At 47.4% G+C, this 17,796-nt stretch overlaps 1 protein-coding gene across 1 annotated transcript; it reads right to left on the reverse strand.

The window, feature by feature from the left end:
* Positions 1-338: 338 nt before the first annotated feature.
* Positions 339-16,157, reverse strand: IGSF1 (immunoglobulin superfamily member 1). Its single transcript, XM_032260208.1, has 19 exons — positions 15,948-16,157; positions 13,474-13,610; positions 13,307-13,333; positions 12,638-12,919; positions 12,050-12,337; positions 9,862-10,146; positions 9,327-9,620; positions 8,550-8,828; positions 8,101-8,221; positions 6,167-6,237; positions 6,041-6,073; positions 5,360-5,650; positions 4,755-5,033; positions 2,774-3,061; positions 2,303-2,590; positions 1,825-2,112; positions 1,425-1,703; positions 919-1,042; positions 339-768 (listed from the first exon to the last, which is right to left on the reverse strand). Exons 2-19 carry the CDS (start codon positions 13,508-13,510, stop codon positions 630-632), a joined length of 3,693 nt encoding a protein of 1,230 aa, XP_032116099.1. The 5' UTR covers positions 13,511-13,610; positions 15,948-16,157; the 3' UTR covers positions 339-629.
* Between the last annotated feature and the right edge of the window lie 1,639 nt (positions 16,158-17,796).

The raw sequence follows: 17,796 nt of genomic DNA on the forward strand, positions 1-17,796 counted from the left end.
CCTGCTGTTTGAAAGCAGATGTACTACGGACCCAAAGGTAACATGGTGAAATGCATGTAATGTTGGTGTTTTTCCTCCTCAGGCTCATCGTGGAGAGGGTACTGCCATTCATTCATTCATTCATTGATGGAAGGGCAAAAGGATACTCTGGTCAGTGACTATGTGTCAAACCAAACTGGGAAGTAGCTACTTTGGAGCCCCCTCCCTCACCCCCTATTTTGAACAACTTTCTCTTTTCTCATAGCCCTGTACTCTCTTTTTCTGCCAACGAGGTCAGCTCCAATACACCATTTCTAAATTGTTAGTGGAAAACAGACCAATAGAAGACCACAGCCATGGTTTTTGCAGTTAAATAGTGAATACTCTTTTTATTCAGAAGAATGCATTTTTAATAGAATTTCATGCGCCAGTAAATCAGTACAGTGAGGAGTTACAGGGGTGGGGACCCTGTCTTCAGAAAACATCTCACACTGGCAGAGCTCTCAACTCCCAGAATCCCCTTTACCCAGCTCAGGTGATTAGAGACCAAGGAACAGCAGATGGGGCTGACTTGCAGGGTAACTAGTTGGATTTATAGGTCTCTGAGAGCAAGAGAGAGGAGAGGAAAGTTCTTGTAAAGGAAGAGATTATTATATTGGAACTGGCAGTTCCACAGAGATTCTCTGAGAGCTTGAGGAACCAGAGTTGGTGGGGGTGCCTGGTTCTCCTTCTTCTTGGTTACACTCTTCGAGGGCAATGGTCTGGTCTCTTCCATCTGTCTCTGAGCCTCTATGTAAAGAAAAAGACATGAATAAGGGAGGACTGAGAACCTGAAAACAGATTGCATGGTGGGGCTCAAATACCAGGGGAGCATTTGTTTGATTGTTTTTCTAGCACCACTGGGTTCACAGAAGGGGTCATGATGAGGCATTTATTTACCTGGTTCGCAGTCGAGGCCACTTCTTCCACTCTATGGCTAGCACTACCCCCAAGGCTACAACAACCACCACGATCAGGGTACTTCGGACAATGTTCCCCACAGTGCACTCCTGAGCAAGAGGCCCTGTGGTGATGAAAGAGGAGAAACCAAGGCCATGGAGATGAGTGTGTGTATGTTCTCCTTGATCTCTGGTATTGCCCCACACTCTGGCCTTCTTTAGGATTCACGTGGGAGCCATTCACGTGGGTGGGCTGTGGCAGAGTTTATGCTGAGGCAGAAGCAGCTCTCCTTTCCTTGGAGGAAAGAGGCCTGGGAAGAATCCCACTCACTATCTTCGAATACATTTGAGGTCCCACCTCCTCACCATCCTTAGGAGAAAGATGACACACTTCAGGTCCCCAGCTCCAGAGCCCCTCCATTCTCCTGATTTGGGATGTCTCCATGGGGACTGTGCCTCGGATCCCATGTGTGTCACATCAGGACCATGGAGAGATTATTCTCTTACCTGCTGCCCCCACCAGCTCCAGGGGATCACTAGGCTCTGACCAGATATCAGGGTAGGCCTGGAGGCGGTAGCTGCAGCTGTAGTTTCCAATGCCTTTTCCTTCTACATTGTTGATGACAAAGTCTCCATCCTCTGAAAACTGCTGAGGTGCTTCTTCTCCATCATGTTCTAAGACAAATTCAACACCTGGCAGGGGTCCTCGGCACTGAAGGATGATGTCCTTCCCTAGCTTGAACATGGTGCTGGGCCAGGCTGACAGAGAGGGTTTAGGGGGCTTATCTGCAGCCAATAAGGACACAAAGTTAGAATAAATGACCCCGAACTTAGCCCTTTACCCCCTTATTGCTAACTGCTAAAAACTACAAAATCGTGACTCATAGTGAAGTCTCCAGGACCTTACCAGTCACCCAGATCTCCAGGGAGTCACTGTGATATGAAGCTGCAAAGGGAGCAGAGTCCAAATAATAAACACAGCTGTAGATCCCAGAATCTTCACCTCTCACTGCTGACATCCGGAAGTCAGCCCTGTACCCACTTGGCTTCTGTTGCTCTAAGGGCTCCTGAGTCCCCTTCTTCAACAGGACAAATGTTGAGTCTGGCAGTTCCCCTTGACATTGAAGAGTCATATTTTCTCCAGGGGCCACCATGGGACCAGGCTGGGCTAATAGGCTGGGTTTGGGGAGTAAACCTGGAAGAAATGAACTCCTGGTCAAAGAGAAGAGACCGCTTTGCCGTGCATCACCCCGGGGACTCTGCTCAATAAACAGAAAAGACAATTGGTTGCCTCTCCTTGAGCTCTCTGGAAACGATTTCCCATGAGGCAGTCTATTCCCTGCTTTCTACACTTTCATGCCCGCTCGAGAGTCTCTTCCCCTTACCTGTGACTATGAGTTCCAGGGTGTTGCTAGGTTGTATCTTAATAGAACTGGTCCAGTCAGGGTGGTAGCAGCAGCTGTACCGCCCCATGCTAGCAGCAGATATGTTGGTGATGGGGAACACCCCATCATTACTGGTCGATCCCCAGAGCTGCATTGAAGTGGCTCCTCCTTCTTTGTGCAGAATGTATCCTACTCCATGGACTGGCCCTTGGCACCAGAGAGTAACATTCTGCCCCATGGGAACCACAGAACTGGGTTCAGCAAACAACCATGGCTTAGGGAATGTGTCTAGAAAGAGACCAACGTTGTAAAGTGGTGAGTATTAAAATTTCCCAGTTCCTGCTTAAATTAACCCTTTATCTTTCTCCTCTTGCCCCTCTGAGGCCTAGCCTAGCCTTCCAGGAGGAATTACCCTCCCTAATCCCTACTCCAATGATTTCCATCCCAGTCCCATGTCCAGTCTGTCCTTACCAGTCACCCAGATCATAAGGGGCATACTGAGATATGACCCCCTGTTTGACATGGTTGTCTCATAGTAGATACAGGTATAGTTCCCAGAGTCCTCTGCTCCAACAGTGTGGAGAAGGAAGTCAGCTGAGTTCCCTGAGGCACTCCGGAACTGTAAGGGAACCTGGGCTCCCTCCTGCAAGAGGGCAAACCTCATGCCCTGGAAATTTCCTTGGCAGCGCAGGGTCACATTCTTCCCAGGAAACACCACAGGACCTGGCTGTGCCAGGAGAGTGGGTTTGGGGTAGAATTCTGAAATTAAAGAGACCACAGCATGAGAGAAACCCAGCCCTCATATCCTGCAAATTGCTTTTTAAAGTGTTATTGTAAGACACAATATACGTTTGTTGTCAAAAATTAGAAAATATAGAAAAAAAAAACAATGAAGGAAACACAATTCTACCACTCAAAGATAAGTATTTTTAATATTTCTTTGCCAGTTACTCTTTCTATACATTCCCGTGTCCATATAGCTATAACTTTACATAATTGGGACTCCGCTGTATGCACAGGTGTGTAGTTTGACATTTTTCACTAAGCTTTATATGTAAGCATTTTCCTGTAATGTTAAACAGCTTGAAAACAGGCATTTTTAATGGCTGCATAGTATGCAGCTGACATTTCAAGGTCTTTTCCCTTTCTCTGAGAGCCATCCAGCCCACTGATCTCTGACGGTGCAGCTTACAGAAAAAGTGGACATTGAGCCTAAAGCTCAAGGCCAAGCTGCAAAACAGTACAGAAATAGTGCAACTTGAACAGAGCTCTTGGGATTGGACATCCCCATCTGCGTCATTGATTTCCCCAGAATTGCATTGCTTGCCCTCCAACCTCGTTTGTTTCTTGTTCCCGTAATAATAACATGAGCAGCTGTGTGTCATTGACTGGTCACTATGGCCCAGCCACTGTCCTAAGCACTTTCTTGGCATGTTTTAGAAGAAACATTTCTTTCTCTCCCACTGACAGCCTTCCACCCACGGTCCCCGGGTTGGCACTACCTCTACCTGGAGCCCCCCACTCCTAACCTGTCACCACGAGCTCCACAGGGTCGCTGGGCTCAGACCAGATAGAAAAGTCATAATATCGGCAGCTGTAATTCCCTCCATCACCAATGCCCACCGAAAGGATTAGAAAGTGAGCTGCACTGGCCCCCGGACTTGCCCAGGACCTGTCACTGGACGCTATTTCACTTCCATCTTTGTAAAGAATAAAGCTCATATGCTGGTGGGGGGTGGAGCAATTGAAAGTCACTCGGGCACCAGGGGTGACCACAGGGCTGGCCCATGTCTTGAAGAAGGGCTTAGAGTACATTTCTAGAAGGCAAAACAAAAAAAACAAAAAACAAAATACAACACAAAACCAAATTAAGATCAAGAAAGAGAGGAAAGCAAATATAGCAAATCTTGGTTCTAGGAAGCTTCTCTGCTTTCTGTAGTATTTCATTCAGAAGTGCAGTTCAAAAGTAAGGCAAATCCACTTTGCAGATGGACTTCTTACACAGGGACCCTTGAACCCCACCCCTCACTACCTCCAGATGAGTCCTCCGTGTCATCAGGGCAGGCAATGGAGGCTAGTGAAAAGATAGAATTATGGGGGCTCTGCTGATTCTCTGAGCCTCAGTTTGCCCATTTGGAAAAGGGGAAAATGGTACCTACTTCACCCCCATTGAAGAGTAGCTCTGTGGTGAAGTGAGATAATTGATGTGAAAATAATTAGAAAAATTAAATCACCCTCCACAAACCCGAGCTATTAATAACGATTATGGCTATTAATATCGTGCAGCCAGAGGCCCTGGCACTCCCAGAGCCACGCCTGCCTGGCTCTAAGATTGGACACAGGCTCCCAGGACCAGCAGCAAAGTTTGCTGCAGGGAGAGGAGTGTCTGCTCCAGGGCTTTGCCTCTCCCTCCACCCGCCCCCCCTTCCTCACATACCCTTTTCAGCTCTACCTTTTATGACAAGCTCTAGGGGCTCACTGGGCTCAGACCACTTGAAGGGGCGCTTTTCAGTGTGAGTGCGGCAGCTGTAATTGCCTTCGTCTTTATCCCCCATTCTTTTTATTGTAAAGAAGGCTTCTCTTCCAACAGCACCAAGTTGCTGGACAGGTTCTTTCTTTCCCTCCTTATACAGAGCAAACCCCATGCCTGCCAGCCACCCTTTGCACCGGATTTGTAGTTCCTTGCCCCGGACTGGGGGGGAAGCAGAAATGACAGGTTTGGGGAGGATGTCTGGAAAACAGAATGGGATGAAAAAGGAGTTAGAGGTTTGCAGTTGCCCAGACGGCATACTCGGGGTCACTCTCAGCAAATAAAGACATTTATTCTGGGCTGGCCCTAGGCTCTTCCAGTCAGTCTCTTCACAGTCTCCTTCCCATCCTGCCCCTCCCCCTACCCCCTAACCCTCCTACCCTTTCAGTGCCCCTTCTCTCCTACGTGCAGCACAAGCCCGTTTGGTTTCAGGGTCCCTGTGAATTCATTCCCTCACCGCCAGAAGCAGTGTGGGAGTCCCAGGGGCACTGGGGATAACTACCGGAGGACCCTCTGCCTTTTCTTACCTGTCCCCACCAGCTCAAGTGCCTCACTAGGCTCCGATACAGCCATCTCCTCCCATGAATGGCAGTGGTAGCTCCCGACATGGCTCTGGGTCAGGGCGCCAAGGGGGAAGGCAGCCCGGACCTGCGCCGTGGCCGGGCGAGTTGCGATCCACCCGGTCCCATCCTTTAGCAACACAAACTCCTTAGTTGAGCCCGTAGGGCTTCTGCACCAGAGGGTTAAGTTCTTCCACGGGGCCAGAGGAAAGTTCGTCTCTGCCCACAGCTCAGGCTTAGGGGTTGGCATGACTATTTCTAGAAACAGCAGAATTAATGAAGCCATCCTCCCTCCTCCCTCCTCCTCCCTCCTCCTTGCCCTTGAACCCCCTACCCAGATCATACTGCCCACCTACCCTGCATCCCAAATCCAAACCCTTTCCTTCTTTCCTTCCTTCCTCAGGTGCTGGGGAAAGGGGAAGCTAATGTCTTATAGCTGAGCTTCAGAATAGTGCAGAAGCTTGGAGGAAATTTTGTAGGCAGAAAGGCAAAGTTGGAGGCTGAATTTTGCCAGCAGCTTTAGCAAGTGCCCCTTCCTGGCTGTCCTTCCCTCCCAACCAGTCACTCCCTGGCCAATGACACTGACACTCTGTAGTTATTTCGGATCTCCAGGGAGGAATGTCCCAGTCTGGAGCAGGAAAAACTCACCAGTCTCTTCTGTCAATACCCCATTGCACAGTCCTGCAAAAGAAATTGCTGCCAGGGCTTGGCCCCCTCCCCCACGGCACTTCACCCCGGCCTTCTGCCCAGGCCCCTTCCCCCACTTGTACTCACCACAGCAGAGAAGGGCCGTGACTATGAAGAGCATGGTGACCCCTTGAGCTGTTCCCAGCAACCAGGCTTCTCTAACAAGACCAGAAAAGAGATGAGAGGAGTTGCTGGGATTAGGGGGAGGGTGGACGGAAGGGGGCGGCAATTTATGTCATTGGCTTGCTCGCTACCCAATGGGGACTGGATATGGCCAGGATAATGGGATATAATCTTTTCTGACATCGATGACTTTTCTTTTTGAGGGCCTTACTACCTACAAACCTCTTACTCTGTCATGGCCCATGTGCCCCCCCGCCCCTTCCCCACTCCCCAGCCTATATCGTATGTCAGATCCCCGTGGCCCCTGATTAGGCTGTTGCTGGAATTGAGATGTCAGATGTGAAAATGTCCTTGTATTATCTGGAGCTCTCAGAACCCCTGGAGCTCAGTGTGATCGGCAGCTCTGGGTCGTGGGTGTGGGGGTGGAGGGAGAAACCGTGAGTGTTTCTCAGACATCAAGTTTAAGTTTGGAAGCAGTTGTTATGGCAGTATTGGTCCTCAGACAGACCCACCTGCCTCACCTGCCTTTGTTATGGAAGGGTTGCCTAGGCAGCTGTGATGAATTACTAGAAGATTGTCAGTGCTGAGCTAAGCTTTTTCAGGAGTAGAAACTCTCTCCCCTCACCCAGATTATAACTAGAAATGTGCAGCAGCTTTAGGTTATGGGCCCTGTAGAATTAAATGATATTAACCGAAAATCCATTTGACAATTTTTACTTAGAAAACACTGACCATCCTTCCTGGTCAAGAAAACATGATTTTCAAGCTGCTTTCTCCTAAATCTGATTTCTGATCTTGTTCTTTGACGCAGTGTTGCTGGGCTGGGGTGGGGCAGCCTACATTTTTTTTTTTTTTTTCTCATCGCTGGCTTGGGAATTACTCTAATGGGTACGGGACCCAGGTCAGGTTCCAGAAAGAAGAGCTTGACCCCCACTGAAACTTTTTGAAAACTAAAAGAGTGGTGGTTTTTGCAGAAGGCTTACGTGGCTCCTTTCTGGTTGCCCAAGCATTCTGTCACTCATATTCCAGTGGAAAACACAGACACACATAATCATAATCCATTGTGCATTGAATACTCCCAGACAAGCTGTAACCACAGTTGTGGGGGCGGGGGTGGGTGCAGCCAGAAGCAGGGAGTAGGGGGAAGTAGACAGGAGCTAACACCCCCACTAGGTCAGAAGTGGTCATTTCTCTCCTTGTTCCCAGCACAGTAGCCTGAGCACAAGCCATGGGGATGAGAGAGGCAGATGGACCAGAGGACGCCATAGAATCAAAGGAAATGGCAGGAGAATCTGTTTGGTGTGAGTCTGTGAGTCAGAGGAAACAGCCTGATTCTGTTGCCTCATTCAATGTCACATCAAATGCCCATCCAGGTCAAGTTTATATTCCCAGAATGCTCTGCACAGGTGGTTGGAGGCCACAGTGTCAGAGACTGGTTACTAAGCCAACTAGGATGGAACACAAGGCTTAATAGCTCTTGAGGGCTAGGGATAGGGTGAAAAGTTGGGATAGGGTTGGATAACAGCCTGGGAGACAGGACAGCATGGCTTCTTACAAGAGGAAAAATCCAGAACAAGTTAATGAGGGAGACATCAATCATCTCTGAGGGGGAGGATGGACTGTGAGGGAGATTTGGGCACCCTCCCAGGGGGATGTCAGTGAATGCAGTTCTGATTGTTCCTCCTGCCTCTGAGAACTATGCATTTCTTCACCCTCTGGCTTGAGTGTTAACCCCTCTGTGAGGTGAAAGAGACAGCTGGGATGAGAAAGTCTTGTTCCCTAAGCCCAGAATATGGGAGTCCTATAGAGTGTGCCCTGTGGTTTGTCTCAAATGGGGCATGACTCATTCTTCAGACTCTGTTAGGTTGGGGAACAGGGGGCTGGGACAAGACAGTTACCTGATTCTGAGTCGCCGACACTTCCACCTTATCCACAGCACAACCAACAGCAAGGCAACAAGCTGCATGATTAGGGACAACCTAATAGCTTCATTCAGAACGTAATTCCAGGTGAGATAGCCTGTGACCAGAGAAGACCAGAATCAGAGGCTTTGATGGGTACAGGGGGCAGGTGAATACATTCATGGGTTGAGAACGATCTGGTTACTGAGAGTGCTTATATTGGGAAGGTGAGGCAGAAGTGGCCTTCCTTTTCTCAGAGAATGGGGGCCTTGAAAGTATCCTGCTAACTGCCTTTGAGGAATTATGAGACCACCCCAGGGGAAGGGTGCTGAAACCCAAGGGCTCTGATTTTCAGGTCCCTGACTCCCCTTTCCACATCCTTCTGGGCACTGATCTTGGATCCCTGGGGTATGGAGGGGCATTTTTCTGAAGAGTTATCCTCTCACCTGCTGGCCCCATCAGCTTTAGGGGCTCACTGCGATGTGACCAGATGTTAGGCTGTGTCTCTATGCGATAGCTGCAACTGTAGGTCCCTGTGCCTTTCCCGTCCACGTTGCTGATGATGAAGTCTCCATCCTCCGAGAATTTTTGGAATGTTTCTCTTTCTTCCCATTCCAGAGAAAATTCCAGTACTGGATGAGAAACTCGGCACTGAAGGGTGATGGCCTTCCCTAGCTTGAACACAGTGCTTGGCCAAGCTGACAGGGAGGGTTTAGGGGGCTTATCTGAAACCAATCCAGAGACCAGAGTGAGAAGTAACCTCACACCCAGTACCCCCTCCCCCAGAAAATGTTTTTGAACTCCCCATTTGCTCTTCTCTTCCTTTCCACTTCCACTTGGTCAGTGGCTTCAAGATTTGACTGTGCATTGGAATTTTTTTGCCTACCTTTTGATGCTCTAGAGATTCTTGATTCCCTACCTTCAATCAGGAAGAACTCATACCTGTAAGCTTCTCCTGGCCTAAACAAAAATAATTTTCCAAGGGGTTACAATGGGGCTGTTCCATACTGAGAGGTGGAGGGGGAGACAAGCTTCCTAAAGTTTTTGAAGAAAGTTCTACACCACCTTCCGTGTGTGTGTGTGCACGCGCGCGCACATGCGTGTGCACGTATGCATTTTGCTCATAACTCTCAGAGGATAGAAGGCCACTAGTTCCTTCTTACAGCACCACAGTGATGATAAAAACAAACAAGTTGATAACAAAAAGAGTTGTTAACACTTGCCTACAACCATAAGCTCCACGGTGTTGTGTGATGGCATCCTAATGGAGGTCTTCCAGGTGAGAAGATAGTGGCAGCTATAGATGCCAGTATCACTGTAGGTTACATTGTTGAGGATGAATGATGTGTTGTCATCGATGCTGGTGGCATCCAAAAACTGAAGTGGTTTGTCTTCTCCTTTCTTATAGAGTGCAAGACCCACTCCATCCACTGGTCCTCGACACCGTAGGCTCACATTCTGACCCATTTGGACCACAGGACTGGGCCGAGCAAGTAGCCAGGTCTTGGGGAAAGTGTCTAGAACAAGACCCAGAATATAAAGCACTAATGATTTCCCTTCCTGCTCCCACTCCTTAAGATTCGTTTCCTCCTCTTCCTCCAGCCCACCCTTGGAAAAACCTTCCTACACCCAGTTTTACAAATTTTGTTCCCTTCTCTACTGTTAGCCCTGGCCACATGATTAGGTTCTCCAGGAGCACAGAGGGAGATTCATATCCTTAGCCTTTAACCTAAGATCCGTGGCATACCCCTCTCTTACCAGTTACCCATATTTTCAGGACATCACTAAGGAGTGAACCTCTGTATGACCCATCATAGTAAAAACAGAGGTAATGTCCAGTGTCTTGGATCTTCAAAGACCGAAAGAAGAAATATGCCTCATTTTTTATTGTCTTCTTGTGGTAAAAGGACTTCTCCAAGTCTTCAACCCTCATTACAGCAAAGGTCATTCCATAGATTGGCCCTTGGCACCTGAGATTCAGGCTTTCTCCAGGTGCCATGATGGGCCCGGGATGAGCTGTCAAAGTTGGTTTGGGGTAGAGTCCTACAAAGGGAAGAGACCCTGAAGTTAGAGGCAGGATAATTCTTTCCTATTGTCTTCTGTTTTCCTTTCTTAATTTCTTTAAAGAAGAAGTGGTAGCTGAAGTTTACCTTCTCTTCCCTCTCCCTTCCTTGGATCTCTGCCTCTATAACATAATCAAGGGTAGATTCACTTATGCCCCTTTTCTCTCTCAAGAATCTATCAGCTTCACTGAGTTCTAACCACATATGTGGGTGTATCTCAGTGGAAGATCTACATCCATAATTCCTTGTATCTTTAGGTCTCTGAAATGCCAGATGTAGTTCTTTCAACCACCAGAAAAACAAACCTCTGAAAAATGACATTGATTTCATCTTTGCAGAGCATGAATGCCACTGAAGTATTAAGGAGAGCACTTGAATACATTAAACTCATTAAAGACAGCACTTCCACAACAAGACTAAAAGAAGCTAATAAGGAGGGTTTGGCCAGTAAATCTGCAACCCAAAGAAATCTCTGTTACAGGGCCACACATTCCTTTCCATGGACTGTTTCTCCAAGGAGATTGTACACAAAAGTGAGGGCAAACCTGACCTCCTACCACTCCTTCCTACCCCTACCCCAATGCCAGGCACAGTTATCTATTCATTATGGAAGGATCAGCTCTGTCATATGCTCACTGAGCATTTAGTATGCATCAAGCATCATAAAGGCCTAGGCGTATATGAGTAAAGAAGACAGTCTCCGCTAGCAAAAAGCTCATGAACTGGTGGGGGATACTGGTGAACAGTTAACTACGGAAGTGTGTGTTAGTGGAATCTATGCTGAAAGGGCATGAGTACAGCAAACATTCATACACTCAGTTCAAACAGGCAGTTTTTTGTTCTTTGATCCTCAATAAAAAGCTATACTAACAAAATCAATATCTACCATTTATTGAGAACTTATATGCCAGGCACTGTACATATATATTTAGGCAAATCCTCACAACAACCCTGTGAGGTAGGCATTATTATGATACCAATTTTGCAGATCAGGAAACTGAGGCACAGAGAGAAGCATTACACAGTAGATCAGATAGATGCTGTTATCCCATTTTTAGAGTAGAGGAAGCCAAAGCACAGAAAAGTGAAGTGACTTGCTCAAGATCACACAGGGAGGCAGTGTCAGAGAAGGAACTAGAAACCAGGATTACTGCTTCTAAGTCTAGGGTACTTTCTGTAACACCACAGCTTTTCCGAAGCATATTTAGCTGAATGGAGAGACTAAAGAAAATGTGGCCAATTCCATCTAGAAACCTCCAGGCCATGGAGTGGGGGAGTTGGGGGTGGGGCATTTCTGGCATTTTACATTTTGGGGAACCCTCTTCTACATTTAGAGATTGGCGCCGCCTTCCTAGCTCTACTTATAGGTAACCAAGGTGATTTATAAAGCCATTTCTAAAATATGAGCTATCAAATTATTTGTCATTTGTTTTGTTTTTCCTCACCACCACTAGCAATCCATTCTGTTTTCCACACATAAAAATAACAATTACAAGTCAAATACATTTGTAAATTTAAAACTCCATTTATAAGACTGCAGTGGCAGTGCCTGGCACATATTAGGTGCTCAATAAATACCGGTTGAATTAATGAATGAATGCATGATATTCAACAAGTAGAGAACAACAAAGCTGTGATGAGCTGAAGCTGCTGGCCAGTTGGCTGGGCTCCTTCACTAGCCAAATGATTGGCTCCCATACATCTGCCTTGCAGCATGTGTGATTCTAATTTATATCTCGGTAAAATGCCAAAAGACTCTAGCTCATGGGGCCTTACAGGGCCTGGAAACTGGCTGAGGAAAGTAAAAGCAGAAACTCTAGCTCAACCAGCCATGATCCCTGGGACAACAATTGCCAGACGCCAGCAGCCATGGCCACACCCACCTGCTACAACCAGCTTCAGGGGGTTGCTGGGCTCTGACCACAGGGTGGGGAGCATCTGGATATGAGTGCGGCAGATGTAAACCCCTTCATCCTCAGGTGTCAGGTTGTCAATGGAGAATATGGCCATTGTCCCAGTTGGGACTTGGTAATCCACGGGCTCTGCATATCCCTCTTTAAACAGCATAAATACCAAATCCTGCAGCCAGCCATGGCAGAGGATGTTAACATTACATCCAGGAAGAGGAGGGGTTTCGGCTTGGATCCAGAAGATGGGCTTGGGCAGCTGGCCTGGAAGGACAGAACGAACTGGAATTAGGTAAAGCAAGGATAATACTGTCTAGGGAGCAGCAGAGGAGAGCTCTACCTTAATTGAGGCTTCCCTGTTTGATCCTTGTTTGTCACCCCTCCTTCCCCCTTCTCTGCTCCAGAGTCTGCATCCTCCCTCTACATTGCCCAATACAGAGCAGGACCTTACTTACTAACTGTGGGAGGCGTGCTTGCATGCATTTGAGAAACAAACCCTGCCCCGTAAGGCAAGTCTGAATCTCAGGAGCTGAAGTTGATTCTTGAGTATCTCTGTCTTCTTACCTGGTGACTCCAACTCTAGAATTTTACTGGGCTTTGACCAGCCTGTCTCTTTCCAGTAGCAGCACCGGTAAAGACCTGCATTGGATTCAGTAAGGGCACCTAAAAGGAATGAAACTTGGAAGGTCTTGTGGGAAGGGTGGATCCAGGTCATCTGTGTCTTATCCTTCAGCAGCAGGAACTTGCTCGATAGCCGAGAGGGGCTTCGACACCAAAGCGTGATGTTCTCCCAAGGGGCCTGGGGGTAGTTGGACTCTATCCACAGCTCAGGTTGAGGATCCATCACTGTCATTCCCGAAGATCAAAAAGATGTGAGCAGTCCAGCCCTCTCCCTCCCATAACATGTCCCACAATGGCCCTTAAAATTAGCCGAGACCCAGATCCCTCATTTTGTCTTCCCTTGGGGACAGGAGTGGGCTCGTGTGGGGCATCGTATAGGAATCCCAAAATATTTGGTCAAGGGGTTCAAATGAGTTGGGGAATAAAGTCTGGTGGTTTCTTTTTCATCTGAGATAAAGCTTTTCACCATGTCATAGGAAACCAAGTCCTCTGATTCCCAATCAGCTCAATCTATCTCTGGAATCTCAGGGTATTACGTCCGGGGTCATGGAGACATGCCAGCATCTAGGATCCTTTAGGAAGGAGGTGCCTGAGAGGGCAGAACTCACTTACCTATGGATGTCATACCCAGACTCATCCCTGAAAAGAAAGATTATGGTAAAGGAGGGCTCCCTTGTTGTCTCTGTCCTGCACTCAAACCTCAGTTCTTTCCTCTCCCACCCCTATTAGTGGGTACCTGTGACAGGGTCACTTGCCCCTCACCCCTTCCTTGTACTCACGAATGCAAAAGAGCAAGATAGTGAATGTCTGCAGCATGGTGGCTCCCTCCCCTGGTCTGTCCAGGGTCACGGGGCCTCTGGTGCTGGCTGTGCACTCTGAGTCTTGAAGAATTTTTCTCCTCAGCAGGTGGTGGGATCTAAAAGCACAATTGTTTTTACTCATAGGACTTGTCCTGCCCCTTAAAGTTTAGTTTAGATGGCTAAATTGCACTTGACAACCCTACAGTGTACTCCCTCACAGGCATGCAGAGTATTACAAGGTCACCTGCGGCTTCTTCTCCTTGCTCCTTTCCCTCACTTCCCCATCCTCCCACTCAAGGTCTTTGTTGGTATCGAAGATGTCAGATTTGTTGAAATATGGATTTGTCTCTGGCATCTCAGAGGCCCGGAATAGCCTGCAGAAGCTCCACAGGATGGGGGAGATGGGAGGCACAGAGTCACCTTTTCAGAGATCCTTTTACATATATGTATATTGAGTCCTCCAACAACTTAGGAGAGGAGGCATTACTACCATTCCCATTTTACTGATGAACAAATTGAGGCTTAGAGAGGGTATTTAATTAGTGCAAAGTCAAAAGTGATTAAATATTAGAGCCCAAATTAAAATCCATGTTTAACTCCATGGCCTATGATCTAAAACAACAATTTAAGCTCCCAGAGGCACTCTTCACTCCCTCTTCACCTTCCCTCACTCCTCTCAGTTGATCCCTTGGATATCCTTCCCTTCTGTAGAATGCTTTAGATCCAATGTTACTCTCATTCTTGTCTCCTACCTCTAAAAGCTCCATACCCCAGTGTCAAGCATGTGTTAGAAAACCAAGCTGCTTAAGTTAATTTACATAAAGTGTAAATGATTCTTTGGTTGCCCTTAACTTCTAAACAGTTTTGTTGATTGCCTCTAAGGGAAATGAAATTGTTTGAAATTCAGGAAATACTGCAAAGGTATTTGAGTTCAGGGAGGCTTTCCATTCTCCCGGAGCAAAGTCATTATTTACAATAGGCCTTGCAGATACATAAGGTAGACTCTTGAGCTTCATGCCTCTCTCCACCTCCCCCCACAGTAACCTTTCACCAAGGAAAGGTTTGTCCCAGTCACACAAACTCAAGCTAATTCTCTTCCACCAACTCGCTACTGGGAGTCTGAAGTCCTGGCTGACTCCAGCTGTTATTAAATCTTAGCTCAGAAAAGTGAAGAAGAGGCAGCTCCCAGAATAGAGAAAGGGCCTGATTTTGCTTTTCCATACTGACCTCAGCCTCCACCTTGCCCCAGTGCTAACACTTGGTAAAATGGAGGAGCAGGAAGAGGAGGGTGTTTCGTGTTCAAAATATCTGGGCTGTAGGTAACAAGTGGACAGTGAGAAATTCAAGGAAGCCTAGGTCCATTGCTCACTTTTCACTTTGTATCGAGGGTTTTTCAGATTACCCACTCTGAATTTTCCTTATCTGTAAAGTGGGGGAGTAATATCGACCTAACATTATTGTTGTATTGGGTTAGAGATAATACATGTACAGTGCCAGGCATATAGTGAACATTACATTTTAAAAAGGTGCTTGGTTTTTCTTCTTTTCAAAGGGGGCATTAAACTGGTGTTGGACCCTAAAGATGCCCTTTCCATCTCAGTTCCTAAGGTCCCTTGCTCCCATTCCTCTCGGGGCCAGGACAAAGCTTGGATGCCGCCCTGTTGCTTTGTTACCCTGGGGCTTTGGGCCAGGAGTTTTTTGGGGAAGCTAGGTTCCACTGCCAAGGAAGAGGTTCAACCTGGGATTACACCCAGGTGCCATCTGAGGTGTCAAGCCTTGCCACTTGGACCCCTAAACCAGGTTCTTTGCCTACTGGGAGATTGAGAAGAGTCAGGGAAGCTGGGCTTTTGGGCAAGGCTGATCCCTCCTCAATCACTAAGGAAACTGTACCATTTATATTCAGCCCAAATGATGAATCTTATATCGGGGGAACGTGAGAACAGCCCCCAGTGTCAGGTTAGTTGGCCACGCCCATTTTGGCCTTTCACCCCCACCCCCACCCCCAACTTTGGCTGCCTAGCCATTTTACCGTTCCCTTCTACTCCACCCCAAGCACTTTCCCCACCCTTAGGCAGCGCCGCAGTGCTTTTGAGGGTGACATATCCGAAATGTCTAATGGCTCGCCCCCTGCATAGCTTTGAGGGCTCCAGGAATCAAAGGGGTTGGGCTCGGCGGGGTGCCGGGTACAGGCTCCACAGAGGGTTTGGAGGGAAGGTTGAGAAGGAAAAGGGGAGATATCTACAGTGCCCAGAGATTCTCACCGAGGCAGGTCTGGGATCCGGGGAGGAAAGGAGAAAGGCAGGAATGAAGGGGGTGGGGGGACAGACTGGGGAGCAGTTAGATTTACGGCAATTAATTACAGCAAAAAGACTCTTTCGGGGTTTTGTTTAGGATCTGGTGGCCAGTATTTAATCTTCAGCCACTGAACTATGCGCTCATTTGCAGGTACTTACGGTAGTTGAAGGCCCGCTCCGATGTTGGAGATTCTCCAGTGAGCTCCTCCAGATGCAGCAAACTGCCCGGCATGAGGAGAGCTGTCTAAGGACAGCCTCTCCGGCTCTGAGCCCCGCCTTCCTCTCTCCCCCGCCTGCCTGCCGGCCCGCCCTAACCTCCTCCCCTCCCGGCGCCAGGCTCTGGGAGCCCACCTACAACAACTCTGCCTGGCACCTGCAGTCCTCTGACGACGGGGATTTCTACGCCCCTCCCAGCTCCCCGCCTCTCTCTGGACTCCCTGCAGAGGTTGCAGGAGCCAAATTCAGGCTCCTACCCCCTCGCCTGTAGCTCAGAGTTTCATTGGGTTACAGTATTCTGGCGGGGAGAAGGCCAGCTCTCCAGAAGATTTGTAGATCCCTCTCTCTAGCTCCCTAATACCTTTATCAGGATCTCAGATCTTCCCCTGCCCATTTAACGCCCCATTTATGCATAAACATCACCACCACAGTTTAAGTGCCTACTATGTGCCCCTGGGCCCTGGGAACCGTTATTTCTAATCCTCATAGTAACTCTACAACATAAGTGTTACTCCTCTCAATTTAACAGGTAAGGAAACTAAAGTTCAGAGAGGGTTAAGTAACTTGAACAGCCTTCAAAGTCCAGCTTGAGGTAAAAGCCCAGGCTTGTAAAGACATACATGTTTAGATTTTAGTGCAGATTTTACGTTCAATAGCTGTGTGAACTCAAGCAACTGAGTAAACTCTCTGAGTCCCAGTTTCCCCATCTGTAAAGTAAAAAACAAACAAACAAACAAAAAACCCCAGCAGAACCTATTTCTCAATGGGATGATGTAAGTAAAACTCACAGCACGATAGGCCTAGCACATAGTAGGTGCTCAATAAATGGTAGTGGTTGCTGCTGCTACCACCACTACTGCTACTACTAATCTGTAAGTCCTTCCTTAACTGTCTTAGAGTAACATGATTTTGATAATATAGAGCAATCTTTCACAAATCTTGACCATGAAAGAGTTTTTATAATGATAATGTATGAATAAGACATGAATCAAAGCTCCTGACATGTAACATATGATGAGATTGAAGTATAGCATCCAATGGAACAGAAATATCAACATCATACACTCATTGGCTACCAAATAGCCACATTTTTCTTTATGTACATTTCTTGTTTTTGAGATGGAGTCTCACTCTGTCGCCCAAGCTGGAGTGCAGTGGCGTGATCTCGGCTTGCTGCAAACTCCACCACCCAGGTTCAAGTGATTCTCCTGCTTCAGCCTCCCAAGTAGCTGGGATTACAGGTGTGCGCCACCACAACAGGCTAATATTTGTATTTTTAGTAGAGACGGGGTCTCACTGTGTTAGCCAAGCTAGCCTGGAACTCCTGACCTCAAATGATCTGACTGCCTTGGCCTCCCAAAGTGCTAGGATGACAGGTGTGAGCCACCGTGCCCAGCCCTTTATATACATTTTTTACATGCATAAAAGATTACAAATCATCTAATGAAAAACACTTTATTCAAGAATAAACCATGAAAAAATAAAGTAACAGCTCTCTTATGGGGCAAATTGATTACCATATCTTCATGCATCAGGTGATATCAATTGTGGCTTCCGATATAAACTTCAGATTATTGTTTAATGAATAGAATAGCCATATGAATACAAAGATGTGTTTCTGGGCAAGTTATTTAGCTTCTTCAAGCTAAATAGGAGATAATAATTGCCCTTACTACAATGAAGGGTTTGGGGTAGGATTGAATGGAAATCTTCCTATAAGTCACTACATAGCACCTAGGACTCAGCAAGAAGCCATTGATTCAACACATATGTTAAGTACTTTCTTTGTGGC

Source organism: Sapajus apella, unplaced genomic scaffold (assembly GCF_009761245.1).
Source record: "Sapajus apella isolate SASKATOON/1434 unplaced genomic scaffold, GSC_monkey_1.0 scaffold115, whole genome shotgun sequence".
Lineage (NCBI taxonomy): Eukaryota > Metazoa > Chordata > Mammalia > Primates > Cebidae > Sapajus > Sapajus apella.

Excerpts from the sequence above, each read along its gene's own strand:
- IGSF1 (XM_032260208.1), bottom strand. The coding sequence starts at position 13,510 with ATGCTGCAGACATTCACTATCTTGCTCTTTTGCATTC. Across the intron at positions 12,920-13,306 it reads TCTGGGTATGACATCCATAG|TGATGGATCCTCAACCTGAG; the intron begins GTAAGTGAGTTC and ends CGGGAATGACAG. Across the intron at positions 5,034-5,359 it reads ACTTGAGCTGGTGGGGACAG|ACATCCTCCCCAAACCTGTC; the intron begins GTAAGAAAAGGC and ends TCTGTTTTCCAG.